At 42.6% G+C, this 17,654-nt stretch overlaps 1 protein-coding gene across 2 annotated transcripts in view; it reads left to right on the top strand.

Annotated features, from left to right (window-relative positions):
• The window catches only part of LOC137341120 (glucocorticoid-induced transcript 1 protein-like), a 240,240-nt gene that overhangs the window by 198,318 nt on the left and 24,268 nt on the right, over positions 1-17,654 (top strand). For both annotated transcript variants that reach the window (XM_068004073.1, XM_068004064.1), the window contains exon 6: positions 3,852-4,062. In XM_068004073.1, coding sequence (XP_067860174.1) covers positions 3,852-4,062 — 211 coding nt within the window. The remainder of the gene's footprint in view (positions 1-3,851; positions 4,063-17,654) is intronic.

Below are 17,654 nucleotides of genomic sequence, written 5' to 3'. Positions count from 1 at the left end.
CCCCCCCCCCGATCGTCCCCCTCTTCACCCCCCCGATCGTCCCCCTCTTCACCCCCCCGATCGTCCCCCTCTTCACCCCCCCGATCGTCCCCCTCTTCACCCCCCCGATCGTCCCCCTCTTCACCCCCCCGATCGTCCCCCTCTTCACCCCCCCGATCGTCCCCCTCTTCACCCCCCCGATCGTCCCCCTCTTCACCCCCCCGATCGTCCCCCTCTTCACCCCCCCGATCGTCCCCCTCTTCACCCCCCCGATCGTCCCCCTCTTCACCCCCCCGATCGTCCCCCTCTTCACCCCCCCGATCGTCCCCCTCTTCACCCCCCCGATCGTCCCCCTCTTCACCCCCCCGATCGTCCCCCTCTTCACCCTCCGATCGTCCCCCTCATCAAACCCCCGATCGTCCCCCTCTTCACCCCTCCCGATCGTCCCCCTCTTCACCCCTCCCGATCGTCCCCCTCTTCACCCCCCCCCCCCCCCGATCGTCCCCCTCTTCAACCCCCCCCCCCCCCCCCCGATCTTCCCTCCCGGCCACCCTCGATCTTCCAGTTCAGCGCCAGATCTTTGATTCCCCCCTCTCCCCCCACCCCCCCCCCCCCCCGCCCCCGACGTCTCGCTCTCTCTCTTTCTCCCACCCTCTCCAGCATTTCAGCTCCTGACTCCAGCCAGTCTGTCAATCAGGCTGGCTGCCGGGTGCGAAACCCTGAGAGGACGTTAATCATCAGCAATCAACATGCGATCGCGTTGGAAACGGTAAGTTTCATTCATGTGGGTCTGCCACGCGCACCTCCATTTCCGCCCCCCCCCCCCCTGCTAAACCACCACCATTGTAAAATCGAGCTCATAGTCAATTGGATTACAAAAGCGTGGCTTTCCTTTTTTCAAGATTTCAGTGTGAGGGAAAATAGAAGGGGAAGTCATTGGCAATGGAGTGTTTAAAGGGGCCACGTCAATCTCCCATTTTACTCATCCCATCCCAATAAGCAAGCTTTGTTTCTTTTCATGCCTCCAAACTTGATCTACTAAGTGATCCCTCTGCATAATCGTCCACCAGGTTTATCTGGTCACCTTCTGATTTACATATCATCGTACTCTTTTTCATATGCATATTCCACGCAGTACAGCTAAATAGTCCAGCTTGATTAGTTTCTGGGAGAACCACTGGTCTTGATGTCGATAGGTGATGCCATATATGATCTCTTATTCCCATGTTGTATAAAATGCCCTGGACCTGTGCCGCTGTGACAGAAAGTTTGTTTTCTCTGTCTGATCTCTCTTCAAAATATGGGACAGAGTCTCAAGTCTCTTTACAAGAGTAGCAAACATTGTTTGTTAGTCCAACCTGTCCAGGTTTTTGCATTTCTTTTAAAGGATTCCCAGGTGCTTAAGAGATCAACACTGGGTGATGTACTTCCAGAAATATCATATTCTTTTCTTGGCAAGCAAAAGAAAGAAAAGATCTGCTATTTAGGTTATATAGTAGAACCAGAAACCAAGTTCCTTTTTTGCAAAGCAACTAAACAAGTTATTGGGTAAAAGGTTAAACAACAAATACGTGCAAACCATCTCAGCAGCTACTGCCCAGCAACTCAGCCCATTCTAAGCAAAAGGACCCAACATATGGGAAGGGGTTTCCCGCATATTGCATGTCTCATATGTGCACTACCGTATCTATAACACCAAATGGTATTTAAATTAGTTGACCCTGGGTCAGTGTCAGTAGTGGTGGGGGCAGGGGGGTAGGGGGGGATTAGCACAGGAGGGTGCAGTTCCGGAAGGATCTTCAAAGGGGAACTGGATAAGTACTTGAAAGGAAAAAATTTGCAGGGCTACGGGGATAGGGCAGGAGAGTTGGACTAGCTGGATTGCTCTTGCATAGAGCCGGCACAGACTCATGGGCCAAATGGCCACCTTCCGTGGTGTAACCTTTCTGTGATTCTATAATAATGCCAGGGAGAGAAGTCTAGTCCGTAGACTATTATTGGCACTAGTATGATTTTTAATAATATCTCTACCTTAAAGCCAACCTCTGCCTTCTGAACTCAGATGAAATTTTAAATAAATAATGGTGTTAAGTCTGTACTAAGTAACTAGAATATTTTTTAAAAAGACCCGAAGTTGATGTATGATGTATGTTGTATGACAGGCATGTTACCTGCCTGGGTATCTGTACCTCACTCATTATACTTAAGATTTTGTGAGAGTACAAATACCTTTCTACTTTACTGAAGTACTGCCGTACTTTACTAATCAGAATGGATTTTGGTTTCATTTTTACCCCATTCATAAACCATTCATGGTTTATATTTAACAAATAAACCACTTCTGCCCTCTGAGGCTGAGGGTGGAAATTGCAATGCGTATTACTGCTTGGCTCTGTTGTTTGTCTGCTGAAACCATGCACCAAACACAGCATTGGAGGGCAGGATTTATAGCTCAGTTGGTATCTGCTAATGGAGATGTTCCTTTATTAGGGAAGTGTTTTTCAGGCACCAATTGATTTCCAGTGCACTTAAATGGGTGTTCATAGATTTTGATTGATGGGGGTAATCTGATGAGGTCGATTGCATCTCCACTGAGACATTCCAGTTTACAGGCCTTATTTGTATGGGGGCTTGATTAAGCTTTAATATGGCACTTGGTTTGTCTGGAAACCTTTAAATAAGGTACAATAAAAGGTTTGCACCAGGTACAATCTTTGTAAGCCCCGGAGAATGGTGGCCCAAGCCTTCCCTATTTCTTCTCAATAATCATTGCAATCAAAGAGGTGCTGTAAGGTCTAAATGGATAACAGCTGAGATGCAAGCTCTTCTGGTTTGTAGTGTTAACTACCTAAATTTCAGGAAATGTTGGTGCCAAGTTATACTGTGCTTTTGGCATCACCTTGTCCAAAATCCCTTTCAAAGATTCACAGTGCATTTTTAAGCAACAAATTGAATGACTCTAGTTTGTCACTGTAACTCTCTAATATAACACACGGAACATGGCTCCCTTGACAGAAGAGGAACTAAATTAAATACCTTTTAATATTTACCTTGCACTGTTAAAAATTGTTTGGATCCCAAATACAATGTCAAATGGGATTTACTGTATTATGAGCGACACTGACTTGCGTGCAGTTGCTGATATTAGTGTGGTTTCTTTTAAGTTTTTGTTGCTTTACAGATCATGTTATGTAGTGAGTTTAACAGTATAGTGTACCATTTATCTTTAGTTAAGAGGTCAAACATTTCTAATTAAACACATAGTTGAGACCTTTTGATGTGGAAGAAGGATGATAAATTAATGTCCATGTCTGTAAAATAAAGCCAGAAATTTGTAGATGAGTTGCTATTAGGAGTTTTGATATCCCCTTAGCACACACTGACCAACAGTTCAAAGGAAGCAAACTCATTTATTTTAATTTTTCCAACCAAATACCTTGAAGTGTTTAATAATCTGAAGGGATTGTATCATATTAGGTACTTTGGTGAGAGGATTTAAAATACACACAATCAGTAATGTTCACATCGACCGGATTTTCTGTGAAATGTTCATTAAAAGCAAGATGAATGGACACTGGTTGGCTTTCAGTACGCTCTGCTTTGGCCTTATTTTGGTACAAATTCTAAGCCGAAAAATGTTAAGTCTAGTTTAATATCTGTGAATCTTGTGTTGACAGTAAATCTCCCAAACCCTAGTTTAACGCATATGGCTCTTTGGGACGTACGCTCCTTTTCAGGCATACTCTGAGTGTTCAAGCTCAGAGTTCTTGCAAGGAGGGTTTATAATCTGAAGTTCTGTGGAAAAATAAGCATTAACATTGGCTGCTGCTGTTACAATAATAATAATATAGCACTGTTCATTTATGTTCTAGCCCCTGGAGATTCCTGATGGCCACCGAGCACCTTTCCCTTCCCACTACCGCAGCAGCAGTACTCGCAGTATTGACACACAGACACCCTCTGTCCAAGAGCGCAGCAGTAGTTGCAGCAGCCACTCACCATGTGTCTCCCCCTTCTACCCTACTGGATCTCAGGAGGGAAGCCCTTGCTCAGCAGAAGACCTTCAATATGACAGGGACAAAGGTGAGAGAATAGGCTTCAAAATGAGTCTCTGAATGCTGGTGATGAATGGGAAATGCTTTTGATGAGTTTGCATCCCATTGACCACATGCACGCAGAGTCAGACAGGGCTATTGACTAACTTGATGTGGGTTTTATTACAAAATGTTACATGGGTTAATCCTACCAACCTTTATTTAAGCTTGCAGAGGTAATGATCCATGCAATACAGAGTACAAATAGATAAATTACACTAAGATTATTCTGACACCGCACATGATCATTTAATAGATTTTACTTATCAAAATGAATAATATGTGTCTTATATAATCAGTGGGAGGAATTATTGTTGCTGTGATTAGGGCATTGCCAAATCCTATTTTGCTGTTGGAGAGTTTTACTTTTTTTTAAACATCCAAGATTTGAAGTTGCAGGTACAAATAGTTTGATGTCTGGCATTCAGGCATTAGCTGTCAGGTTGCTGAAACTACCATGTTCATTCTGGAGTGGTTTCATGACAGAGGTGGGGGAGGAGAGGAAAACCTACGGGGCCGATTTTTGTCTTCAGCCCCAGGGATGCAATCTGGCGGAGCTAATCACATGTAGAATAAGCACGGTTTTTATCCTATTGAAATTAGGGGGAGTCCTACAACGGGCGGGCGATCCACTCTGCCATATCAACTCCATGGTGTCCTCTACCATTATTGCTCCCACCCTCCTTTACAGTGGTTTTCCACCAGTTTACTTAGGGATGATTCTGCTCCCACTGTTATAAATTTAAACTTTTTAAAAAAAAACTTGTGAAAGTATTTACCTTTATTTTAAAATTAGAGTGATCATAGAATCAACATGCTAAATATGGAAAAAGTCCGAAAACGCTTTCTAGAAACCCTCCCCATTTTGGCTACAAATTTTTAGGCCCTGATATTTACAGGGAGGCTGGGAGAGAGTGGGGGTGCAGCAGCCAAGAAACCTGGAAATACCAGGAAGGCGGAGGTTCTGCAAATTAACAGCAGGACCTATTAGAATTTTTTATTGCATTTCCCGCCTGGTAGTCAGCCAAATTGAGAGGCTGACCACTGCCAGGCGGGGAAGCCTATGGTAGACGGCAGCAGCCAGGGACTGGAAGAAGGGAGAGATTATGGGGGGGGCAGAGAGATTGGATCGCTGGGTGTGGGGGGGGGGGGGTCTGAAGATCACAGCAGGTTTGCTAGAGGGGCCGGGCATGGGGAGCGGGGAAGCACTGCTGCTCATCCTGGCCAACAAGCACTGCTGGAAAAGCACTTATCTGCTGGATTTGGCAAAATCCAAATGAGTGACAAAATCTGAGGCACAGAGCCTCATTAACATATTATAATTACCGACCCGACTATCGAGAGCAGGTTACTCGCCCGACTCCCAACCTGCCCCAGTTAAACCGGAAGTAGGCTCATTCGCAGCAGGTTAAGGTCAAGTTTCTCATTTTTAACAACTGAACCCCTCCGTCAATCCTGGGAGGGTGGGGGGGATTAAATTCCCCCCTTGGTCTTAACTCAGTCCAGATAGGATAGTTAGACCCCGATATTTATGGGGAGGTGGGGAGGGTGCAGGAGAGATCGTAATCGGCCAAAGAACCTGGCAAGGCCAGGGACGTGGAGGCTTGGCAGGGCCTCATTTAAATAAAATGATGCAGTCTCCCGCCCAGACAGCTGGCCAGATCAACAGCCTGGCCATTGGGCGGGAACGCAAGTAAGGCAGGAGGCTGCAGCGGTCCCCGGCACTTTGCGGCCCCGAACCTTGCTATCAGGAGAGGTGGGGGGATGCTGTGAATGGAGCCACGATTGGGAGTGGTGCGGGGGGGTCTTACTGCGATCAGGTTGGGGGAGGTGGGTAGCCCGGTTCAAGAGAGGCCCGAGGCTTCCTTCTGAGGGCCAAGGGAGCACTCCGGCCCCTCCTGGCCCACAAGAAAACCTGAAAAATACATTTTACATTCATCTGCTAGGCCACTTGTGGCCCAGGATCCGGCTTCCGGCAGGTTTTGCCCAACGGCAGAGCTGACACCGCCCCTCGCTCAGACCTCAGGTTGAAATTACGGACCAGGTCCTGATGAAATCATCGGACCCAATCTACGTAGTTAAAACAGGATGCCGTTTCCTTTCTGACGTTTTCCTGCTTGCCTGTTCAAAAGAGCAGGTTAATATCGGGACATAGAGGGAAGGAAGTGGGATTGGAGGGGGTAAGTGAGTCGCGTTATTTTAACTGCCCCTCTCATCTGGTTTCTGCCAGGCAGGGACAATTAAAATCGGGGCCTTAAAGTCCCCCCATTATTACAACTGTTACTACTGCAAACATCTCTAAATTGCCTACAAATCTCCAAAATTTCTTTCCCACTATTCAATGGTCTATAATGTGTTTCCAGTGAGGTAAGAGGCCCTTCATTATTTCTTAACTCAATCCAGACAAGCTCTTAGCACCACCATCAAGAAAAATGTTCCTTTTTATGGCGATAATTTTGCCCTTAATTAATGCCACTCCCTTTTTTTACTTTTCTATCTCTGCTGAAAATTTTAAGCTGGGAAATTTAACTGAGCCAAGTTTTAATCAAGGCTACAACATCATGTCCCTTCGTACTAATTAATGCCTCTAATTCCCTGACTTTATTTCTGATGCTTTGTAAACTGGCTCTCATACTTCTCATTACCCTTTTTCCTTCTATTTTATTTTACCTATCCTTTTCATTCATCTCTTTGCTAACTGCCCTAAGGAAAGTCTCTGCATACCCTGCCTTGAGCTTGCTATTTTACGCCGCTTTCATCCTTCATTATTCTTATCCTCTTCCACATTTACTCTAACATTTGTCCTTCTTTGATGGAAATCCACTTCAGAAATGTATGACTTCACAAAGAAAAGTAAAGATGAGGGAGGCCATTTCTTCTCATTTAGCTCATCATTCTGTAGAAACCTATGGTCACCTATCACACTATTTAACCACCTCTTGAATGGCTCCAGGGTTTTTGCCTCCACTACCCTAACTGGATAACCATTCTTTGTGCACAGAAGTCCTTCTTGACATCAGCCTTTAATTTGCCTTTCACTAATTTATACCTATGTCCTTGTGCCCTGTAGTCATAATTTAATTTGAAATAGCACTCCAGATAAACCTTTTTTATACCACTTAGTATCTTGTATACCTCTTTTAGGTCTCCTGTCACTTGCCTCCTTTCTAAACTTTCCTCGTAACTTAATTTTCTGAACTAGGGATGAGCCTTGTGGTTCTTTTCTGCATCACTTGTAGCACTTTGATGTTTCCTTTGTGTCTTGGTGACCAGAACTGAATGTAGTGTTCAATGTGTGTGATCAGAACACTGTATAACTAAACCATGATGGCCGTAGACTTGTAGTATATTGATGTCTCCTCAGCCAATATGACTTGCCTAACAGTACCCTCTGCTTCAGCCAATGTGCAGTGGTTTCTGCCTCAGCTATTCTCTGTGATGAAGCAATCCATACTCCAACTTGCTTCATAATGACATTTCTCCTATCCTCTTTCCTCATTCTTAGTGATAGTTTTAAGTTGATAGCTTCTTGTCAAGGGGCTAGGTAAAAAGTTAGGTGGGAAAGTAAGCTATGAGGAGGACACAAAGAGTCTGCAAAGGGATTTAGACAGGTTAAGAGAGTGGGCAAGAAGGTGGCAGATGGAGTATAATGTGGGGAAATGTGAGGTTATTCACTTTGGTAGGAAGAATAGAAAAACAGAATATTTTTTAATTGTTAAGAAACTATTAAATGTTGGTGTCCAGAGAGACTTGGGTGTCCTGGTACAAGAAACACAAAAAGTTAGCATGCAAGTACAGCAGGCAATTAGGAAAGCAAACTGCATGTTGGCCTTTATTGCAAGGGGGTTGGAGTACAAGAGTAAGGAAGTCTTACTACAATTGTACAGGGCTTTGGAGACAGCTCACCCTGGAGTACTGCGTACAGTTTTGGTCTCCTTATCTAAGGAAGGATAGACTTGCATCTGCCCGTTTGCTAACCTACGTCACTCTGAAGTTTATTGCAGTCCACCTTGATATTTGCTAATCTCTCTACCTTTGTGTTTTGAGTGAATACTGATACTGTGTCCCATGTGCCCAAGTTCAAATCATCTAAATGCATTAAGAACAAAAGTGAATGCAGCACTGATCTTGGAGTACTACTTCTAACCCTTCTCCAATCCAAGCAGCGCACATTAACCATAATCCTTAGTTTCCTGTCCTACAACCAACATTGTATCCCTGTTGCTACATTTGCGTATATGCTGTATGTCTGAATTTTTTTGTAAATAGCCTCCTGTGACAAATTTTATCCATCATCTTCTTTACATCCATATACTCGACATCTACTGCATTCCCTTTATCTATATAAACAATCTTCTTCAAAACTATCTATCAGATTTCTCAAACTTGACTTGCCTCTAACAAATCCATGCTGCTTCTCTCTTTGATTATCCTCTGCTCCCTAATCTGATCTTGAATTATAGATTCTAAGAGTTTGGCCAGAAATGACGTTAGACTATCTGGTCTATAGTTACCTGGTTTAATCTTCTCTCTCTTCATGAATAGTGGTGTTACATTGGCTACTTTCCAGTCCCTGGCATAAAATGCAAATCTGAGGAGGATTGAAAAATTTACACTTAAAACAAATTCTTCCAATTTCTAGTCCTGCTCGAGGCCTGCAATTTTATATTTGTGCCCTACAATCCTGTGATCAGTTTCATTATTTTTACCATTTTCGCCCCTTCTCTATTTAACATGTTAACTCCTTGCTGGGATGTGGCTCCATGAAAGCAAGTTGCTCAACGACTCCCTGTCTAACCATTAGCAAAGCCTGTGATCACAGTTTATCATCCAACTCATCTATCCCCATCCACATTTTAAAAACCTGTATTATAATCCCTCAATCTTCACTGCAGTGAAATCTTAAGCTTTTCCAATCAGTCTGTGCTGGCTGTTGTTTACCCAGGTATGTTTACTTTCTTGCAGTGCCAGTGAAAGCATGACATGCTGTGTTTGCGGTCCTTCCCAGGAAGGATCCAACATGGCAGTTGGCCAGACATTTACTTACCTTTGTGATGCCATTGGGGAGCTCTCTCTCTCTACCTCTCCCTCTCCCTGAATGGCCCAAAAGTTCAGCAGTTCAGGTAGGAAAATCTGGGCCAGTGGGCCTAAAAGACATCTTTAATATTGCCAATAAAAACAGAAAATGCTGGACGTACTCAGCAGGTCAGGCAGGTGTGGAGAGAGATTCAGAATTAACATTTCAGGTCGATGACCTTTCATCACATTGCCATTTGTCCTCATTGCAGAATATAACAGGGCAGTTTTCCCCTGCCATTTGAGTTCCCAGGGTGTTTGCCCATCACTGCAGCTCCACTGCACATCTGTCCTTATTCACATGAGTGGTTGTGAAAGCATCTCATCTTTCAGTCTCATCTAGAACAAAAGCAGGACATGACATCTACCACAGAACCCTGGTTCAAACTCTGCTTCTTTCAGACTAGTTCTCAGTCATTCATAAACGAATCAGCCCTCCCAAAGAACGGGATTGATCACAGTCAAACGCAATCTGTGTTTTTTGGTATGATGGTGGCAACTGTCTTTGTAGCCCTCAATACCAGACTACTCATGAGATTCCTGCAATTGAACCACCTTTGCAAGTACTCTTGAAGAGTATGGAAACTTAATTCTATTTACCTTATGGGCCTATACTCTCTGGGGTTTAGAAGAATGAGAGGTGATCTCATTGAAATATATAAGATTCTGAGGGGGCTTGACAGGGTAGATGCTGAGAGGATGTTTCCCCTGGCTGGAGAGTCTAGAACTAGGGGACATAGTCGCAGGATAAGGGGTCGGACATTTAGGACTGAGATGAGGAGGAATTTCTTCACTCAGAGGGTTGTGAATCTTTGGAATTCTCTACCCCAGAGTGTTGTGGATATTCAGTCGTTGAGTATATTCAAGACTGAGATTGATGCAGGGCTATGGGGAAAGGGTGGGGGAGTGGGACTAGCTGGATTGCTCTTGCATAGAGCCGGCGCGGACTCGATGGGCCGAATGGCCTCCTTCCGTGCTGTAACCTTTATAAAACACTGGTTCAGCCACAACTGGAGTATTGTGTCCAGTTCTGGGCACCGCACATCAGGAAAGATGTGAGGGCCTTAGAGAGGGTGCAGAAGAGATTTACTAGAATGATTCCAGGGATGAGAGACTTTAGTTACGTGGATAGACTGGAGAAGCTAGGGTTTGTTCTCCTTGGAACAGAGACAGTTGGGAGAAGATTTGATAGAGGTATTCAAAATCATGAAGGGTCTAGACAGAGTAAATGGAGAGAAACTGTTCCCATTGGTGGAAGGGTTAAGATCCAGAGGACATAGATTTAAGGTGATTGGCAAAAGAACCAAAGGTGACATGAGGAAAAACTTTTTTACACAGCGAGTGGTTAGGATCTGGAATGCACTGCCCAAGGGGGTGGTGGAGGCAGATTCTTTCATGGCCTTCAGAAGGGAACTGGATAAGTACTTGAAAGGAAAAAATGTGCAGGGCTACGGGGAAAGGACGGGGAAGTGGGAATAGCTGGATTGTTCTTGCATAAAGCTGACACGGACTCGATGGGTCGAATGGCCTCTTTCCGTGCTGTAACCATTCTATGATTCTATGATTTCTATGATAGATTTTTGAACTCTAAGGAAATCAAGGGATATGGGGATCGGGCGGGAAAGTGGAATTGAGGTTGAAGATCAGCTATGATCTTATTGATTGGCGGAGCAGTCTCAAAGGGCCATATGGCCTACTCCTGCTCCTATTTCTTTTGTTCTTATGTCCTTTTGCCACAAGTTTTTTTACACTAATGTAAGGTTTAGATAATTTGGACAAAGAAAATAAGATTAGAGAATATAAGTACAAAATTCACAAGTTTGAGTAAGGTTAGAAACTAGAGAAAGCTTTTTTATTGCTACTAGAACAAACTCTGAGAACGTAGTTGATTCAAGATCAATTGAAATCATTTTAAAAGGGAGCTGGATCGATATCTGTTGAATGTTGAGGATTGTAGATGTATTAAAAGTGCTGCTGGAATTTTTGAGCACAGGTAGGGAAATAAATTTTGTGCACTTTAAGTGAAGCAAGGAGAGTAATCATAACTGACTCTGGTTGGAGCAGCTTGATGGGTCAAATGGCCTCTTCTCTTTTCTGCCTTTCTTGTGCGCATTTTTCCTTTTCGGGATGTGGTCATTGAAATATCTTTAAAGTCACAACTTGGAGCAATAAGATATCTTCGCCAACCATTATTGTTGATATGTAGTAGCCTCTGGCACTCATTTTGTTGGATCAGTCCTGGCAGCTTGAGTCTGTCCTACCCAGGAGACTAGTCATGGGTTCAAGTCCCACTTCAGAGACTTGAGCACAAAATCCAGGCTGATACTCCAAAGCAGTACTGAGGGAGTACTGCACTGTCAGAGGTGGTGTCTTTTGGATGAAACGTTAAACTGAGGACCCATCTGCCCTCTCAGATGGATGTAAAACATCCCATGGAACTGTTTCGAAGAAGAGCAAGGGAGTTATCCCCAGTGTCTTGGCCAACATTTATCCCTTAACCAACATAACTTTAAAAAAAACAGATATCTGGTCATTATCACATTGCTGTTTGTGGGAGCTTGCTGTGTGCAAATTGGCTGCCGCGTTTCATACATTACAACAGTGACTACACTTCAAAAAGTACTTCATTGATTGTAAAGCGTTCTGGGACGTCCTGAGGTTGTGAAAGGCACTATATAAATGCAAGTCTTTGTTTGTTTCTTTCTTTTAGTCATCCTCCTTTTCCTGAATAGTTAGTCAGTCTCTAGAACTATGTAGAGGACGCAAAGAATAACAAAGAGTATGGAGTCTTCATTCCTTGAATCAAACACATCATCCAGCTTGACAATTGCTGATGCAAGAGAATATTGCAAGTTATAGGGGTAAGCGGTTAATTAGATACGCCACAGAAAACTGCAGTCACCTGGAGCTTGCTTGATTGCCCTAGGAGAAGAATTTCCCAGAGTATTACCTGAGTTGTTCAGTTTTCTTTTGCCTCTCCTAGGAGATAGCATTACCAGGGGTTGCAAAGTTATACCATCTACTCAATGGAGCAGGCTTGATTGGTCTGATGATCTTTCTTCTTCCTTATTTTCAAATGTTGAATGTCTACCTATGTTATGTCCATCCGTCAATCACATGTAGTCAGTTAGGGAAACATTATTTCCTTTTCTTTCACCACATTGGAATAAAAACAAACTACAGTATTGTAGTGCACGTTTCATATGTAGTGGGAGTGCAAAAGTCACATGGATAATATGCCCAGGTCTTTACATCAAAAATATCTTAATGGGACACTATCTGGTGTGACTCTTGGCAGCAAAATTGGCCTTGTGGCATTGAGGTATAATCTCGTCCAATGAAGTGAGGAGCATACCTTTTAATTTGAGAAAAATCTTTCTTTCACTACCAACTTCCTCTTCCACCCTTCATGCCACATTAATTCACGGTTAATGGTTACAGAAGTAATTTTATCATCAGGATCATTTGATAATTTTTGCATCAAATTGTAAACTGCAGGTTTTCAGTACATGCCAATATACTTTTGTTTAAACTAGTTGTCTAAGATGGATTGATAGAATGGGAAAATTGAGTTATCTGCAGCAAAATGATTTCCTGACTTATCTGATTCAGATCAGCCAGAGTTACCCAGCATTTTGGCAGGTATGATCAATCAAACCTCCGTGAATATGATCAGAATAAGCCTGTTTACACAGAGTTACAGTGTGCATGGCTGGCATAATGGGTGACTTTAAGTAGAAGGCAAGTCAGTAAATTTATCAGTCTAGACTGGCTCAATTTGCAAACCAGATTAAATGTTACAGGACTGTTTAAAAAAAAATGAAAGAAAATAACAATAGGTTGAAGTACTTTATTTTTCAACCAGGCTGTTACTTGGTATTGAAAATTGGCCACTGTAAATAAATGATGTTTTGTATAATCCTCTGGCATTTTTCATGATGTAAGGTTAGTTGCAAGAAATTATGTTGAATCCAGCGTAAAATCAGCCAGCCTAATTTTGTTTCCCTGTAAAGCAAATTCTATAATATATTAACTGAGGCCATTTTGGACTGATAGATTATCAACGAGAACAAGCAAGGTTGTAATACCTGGAGCTGTATTATGAAGGTGATTTAAAATTTAAGTAGTTGTTTCTGGAGAAAAGTCTATTTATTTTTGTAAGTGCAGAATATCTGTTTCTAGAAATCCAGTTTAAATGAATTTTTTATGTCATCCCTATTCCTTAAAAATGAGTTGTTACGGTATTAAAGTCTATGAAATGTTTCTTTTCTTTCTCTCTCCCAGGCCTCTGCCAATGCTACTCTTGAGCTGACTGCTAGAAAGTGTAAGAGATCAGTCCAGGCTGACTCACTCGCCTTTTTAATTTGTACCTACTCTTCTCCCTCTTTCCCCCCACCCCTCCCACGCCCCACCTTTAAGATAAGGCATTCAACCATGTTTCTTTGTGGCCTCTCTACATTGGAATACCAGCAAGTGCATAAAAGCTCCCCTGTGTGATTCTCTGTGACTTCCTACAATGTTATGACCAAGATCAGAAAACTACCCACGTGGAGAATGTTGGTTATCAACCCATGTCCTACCACTTTGTAGTTTAGTGTGTTGACTGTTTCTAATGCTGTGCCACCACACTGCTCATATAAGCACCATTAACTAAGAACAGTAAAATAATGGGAAGGCAATTTGTATGTGACAGTATCTAGTGAATTTGTTAGATAAAGTTTAGTCAGTGGCAAATAATTTCAGTAGACATGACCATAGGAGAGCTTTGCTACAGACTCGACTATTCCAATGCTCTCCTGGTCAGCCTCCCATATTCCACCCTCCATAAACTCGAGCTCCTCCAGAACTTTGCTGCCTGTATCCTAATTCGCATCAAGTCCCATTCACCCATCACCTCTGTGCTCAATGACCTACATTGGCACCTGGTTTCTGGAAGCCTCCATTTTAAAATTCTCATCCTCATGTTCAAATCCCTCCATTACCTTGCCCCTCCCTATCTCTGCAACATCCTCCAACCCTAAAACCCTCCAAGAGCACTACGTTCCTCCAACTCTGGCCTCTTGTCCATCCCCCGCTTTCCTTCACACCTCCATTGGCGGCCGTGCCTCTCCACCTCTCCACCTCTCCCCCTTTAAGACCCTCCTTAAAACCTACCTCTTTGACCAAGCTTTTGGTCACCTGTCCTAACTTCTCCTCCTTTGGCTCGGTGTCAGTTTTTGTCTGATTATGCCCCCATGAAGTGCCCTGGGATATTTGCCTACAAATGCAAGTTGTTGTTATGACTGTTCTTAGATCTAAAATAATGAAATGTTTAACATGCTAATCCCATCAGCAATCAACCAGCCTACTATGAACTACTAATTTTTTTTTAGAAGCACTGAACTCTAAATGCATTTCTTTTGGGTCTGAGATAGGTAGGCTTTAGTTACAAACGATTTTTTTTTGGAAGCACCAGTTTTGGAAATGTTTGTGTTTCAAAAACGAATCTAAATGATGACTGAGTTGGAAGAACAAGCACACACTATGGAACAATCAACTTCATCACAGCTAGACTGATAAAAGAAAAAGTAAATGATCCCGATTTCTTTTGGGTTTTCTCTGGATGGTAACTCCACCTTGCCCCGGCAGTGACCAGTTAACACCTGACAAAAATTCACCGATGTATGCTGGACAATTCACAAATAATAATGGATATCTGGGAGCAGTTGCAAGTCAGTAATCTGAGGGGGATGGGAGTGCAGATAAGACCTCAATCCGTGCATTTCATGGGACGATTCTATTTTGCACTGTAACTTTTCTGCTGACCACCCCACAGTGCAGATACTGATGACCATTGAGGTTTTATAATAACATGACTGTGACATAATTGACTCAAGTTTCCTGAAATCATTGACAAAAGTATAATATGCAGAATGTAATATGATAGATTATTCAACACCTGTAGAATTAAAACTACATTCATTCATTGTGTATTTTTATTAAATTCACCCCCTCAGAGGTTTATACAAAATTAGACTTGCAGATGGCTAGTTTTAAAGGCAAGGATATGTTAACCATTGTGTGTGTTTGACATCATAGAGCGACTATATTTATAGTGAACAGCTGGTCTTGTATGGCTCTGAAGTGCACAGAATAGAGAACACAGTTGCCTTAAGTCACAATCAAGCTGATCTGTTTTTAAGTCTAAAATTATCTCTGTGGTACAGTTTTAGTCAAATAATATCAATACCAAATCAATAACCCAGGATAAATCTTGTCACCTGACTGCTGGGAGTAACTGAACAACAGAATAGTTACTAAATACTGTAACTTATCTAATCCCACTCAGTAGGGAACAAACATCACAGTTCTGACTTTGGCCATTTTCTTTTTTGACTTAAGTTGGCTCCAGACACCAGGGAACCCAGTTTTTGTTAAAAGATAACAATTCTGGGCAACTAATGGTGTCTAGGACAGTAAAATCTTTGGTGTGTCTGCCATAGAAAACTAAACATATACAAATATATGAAAATGACAGACAGGCCAAGACCAGCTACTCCATCGAGCCTGTCCCATACAGTCATACTGCAGCTGGGCATCATGATCCCCAGTGCTCCCCACCCATCTGCCTGGTAACCTCCTGGGAGAGGCATAAACCAGATTAAAAAAAACTTTAGACCAAGAAAAGAAAATTGAGAAATTCCTCTCCGATCCTCAAAGGCAATAAAAAACAAGTTCTAGGAGACCACAGTGACCATGAGCCACATCACCCAATACCCCACCTACCTTTTGTATGGTGTGATATCGGTCACTACCAGGGACTTGTCCAGCTCCCTTTTGAATGATGCTTGTTTGACCATCCTCTTATAGTTGCACCAGTCATGGGTAACATTGAATCTCATCAAAATATATTTTTATGTGCTGGACAAATGTTGCCTTTAATCTTGTAGTTGAAGATTTGAGGTTAAAGAGTGCAATAGACAAAAAGGTTATATCATAGTACTGTATTTTGATTGAGTTATTGATTGAATTGCTGTTATCTCATGGAATTCAGCACGGGATCATTGCAATGATTCATACTGTCATTCCATTTGTTGAACATACCAGTTCAATCCATCTTATTAGTTTATGTTTTATGTACATTTTTATAATGTATATGATTTTTTAAATCCACTTACCTATACAGATATGGTTGCGCATTAGTGCTTCCAATGACTGCTGGTTGAAGGGCTTTCTTAAGAAGGTAGTGTACACCAATGCAATGTTACTCACTAACTCAGTTGAGCCATAATTCTGACTGACATATTACTCGAGATCACTTTCTGGAACACTACAACATACTGCTCCATGTAGTGATGGCATGCAGGTCTGTCCCTGGTAGGGATAATAGGTATGTACTCAAATTGGCAGGACGTGACTAGTGGTGTCCCCCAGGGATCTGTACTGGGGCCGCAGCTTTTCACTATATTTATAAATAACTTGGATAAAGGAATAGAGAGCCGTATATCTAAGTTTGCTGACGACTCTAAGTTAGGTGGCACAGTAAATAGTATAGATGGGAGCAGAAAGTTGCAATGGGACATTGATAGATTAAGTTAGTGAACCTAATCTGCCACAGTTTTGCCCAATGTGGGACAGTGTGAGTCCACTTTGGACCTAAGAAAGAGAGATCAGAATATTTTCTAAATTCAAGAAGCTAGGAACTGAGAGCAGGGAGATTAGGGGTCCAACTACAGAGATCACTAAAAGCTAGTGGACAGGTACAAAAAATAATTTAAAAGGCTAATGGAATGTTGGCCTTTATCTCAAGAGGGCTGGAATACAAAGGGGTGGAAGTTATTTTACAGCTTTACAGATCTCTGGTTAGACCCCACCTAGAGTACTGTGTTCAGTTCTGGGCTCCGCACCTCAGGAAGGATATACAGTCATACTGCAGCTGGGCATCATGATCCCCAGTGCTCCCCACCCATCTGCCTGGTAACCTCCTGGGAGAGGCATAAACCAGATGGGGGGTGGAGGGGGGTGCAGCCCAGATTTACCAGAATGATACCAGGGCTAAAAGGGATAAATTATGAGGACAGATTGCATAGACTAGGCTTGTATTCCCTTGAATATAGAAGATTGAGGGGTGATATAATTGAGGCATTTAAGATGATTAAAGGATTTGATAGGGTAGATCGAAACTATTTCCTCTGGTGGGAGATTAATTAATTTTAATTATCTTAACATTAGAGCAAGGTCGTTCAGGGGTGATGTCAGAAAGCACTTTTTACCACAAAGGGTAGTGGAAATCTGGAACTCTATCCTCCAAACAACTGTTGAGGCTGGGCGGTCAATTGAAAATTTCAAAACTGAGATTGTAGATTTTTGTTAGGCAAGGGTTTTAAGGGTTATGGAACCAAGTTGGATAGATGGAGTTAAGATACAGATCAACCATGATCTAATTGAATGGTGGAACAGGCTCAAGGGGCTAAATGGCCTACTCCTGTACCCATGTTCCTATTCCTCATGTGGTGAACTCCTAAT

The sequence above is a fragment of the Heptranchias perlo genome, chromosome 2 (assembly GCF_035084215.1).
Source record: "Heptranchias perlo isolate sHepPer1 chromosome 2, sHepPer1.hap1, whole genome shotgun sequence".
NCBI lineage: Eukaryota > Metazoa > Chordata > Chondrichthyes > Hexanchiformes > Hexanchidae > Heptranchias > Heptranchias perlo.
Note: the sequence above shows the minus strand (reverse complement) of the source record. Positions and strands in the feature narration are given on the sequence as shown.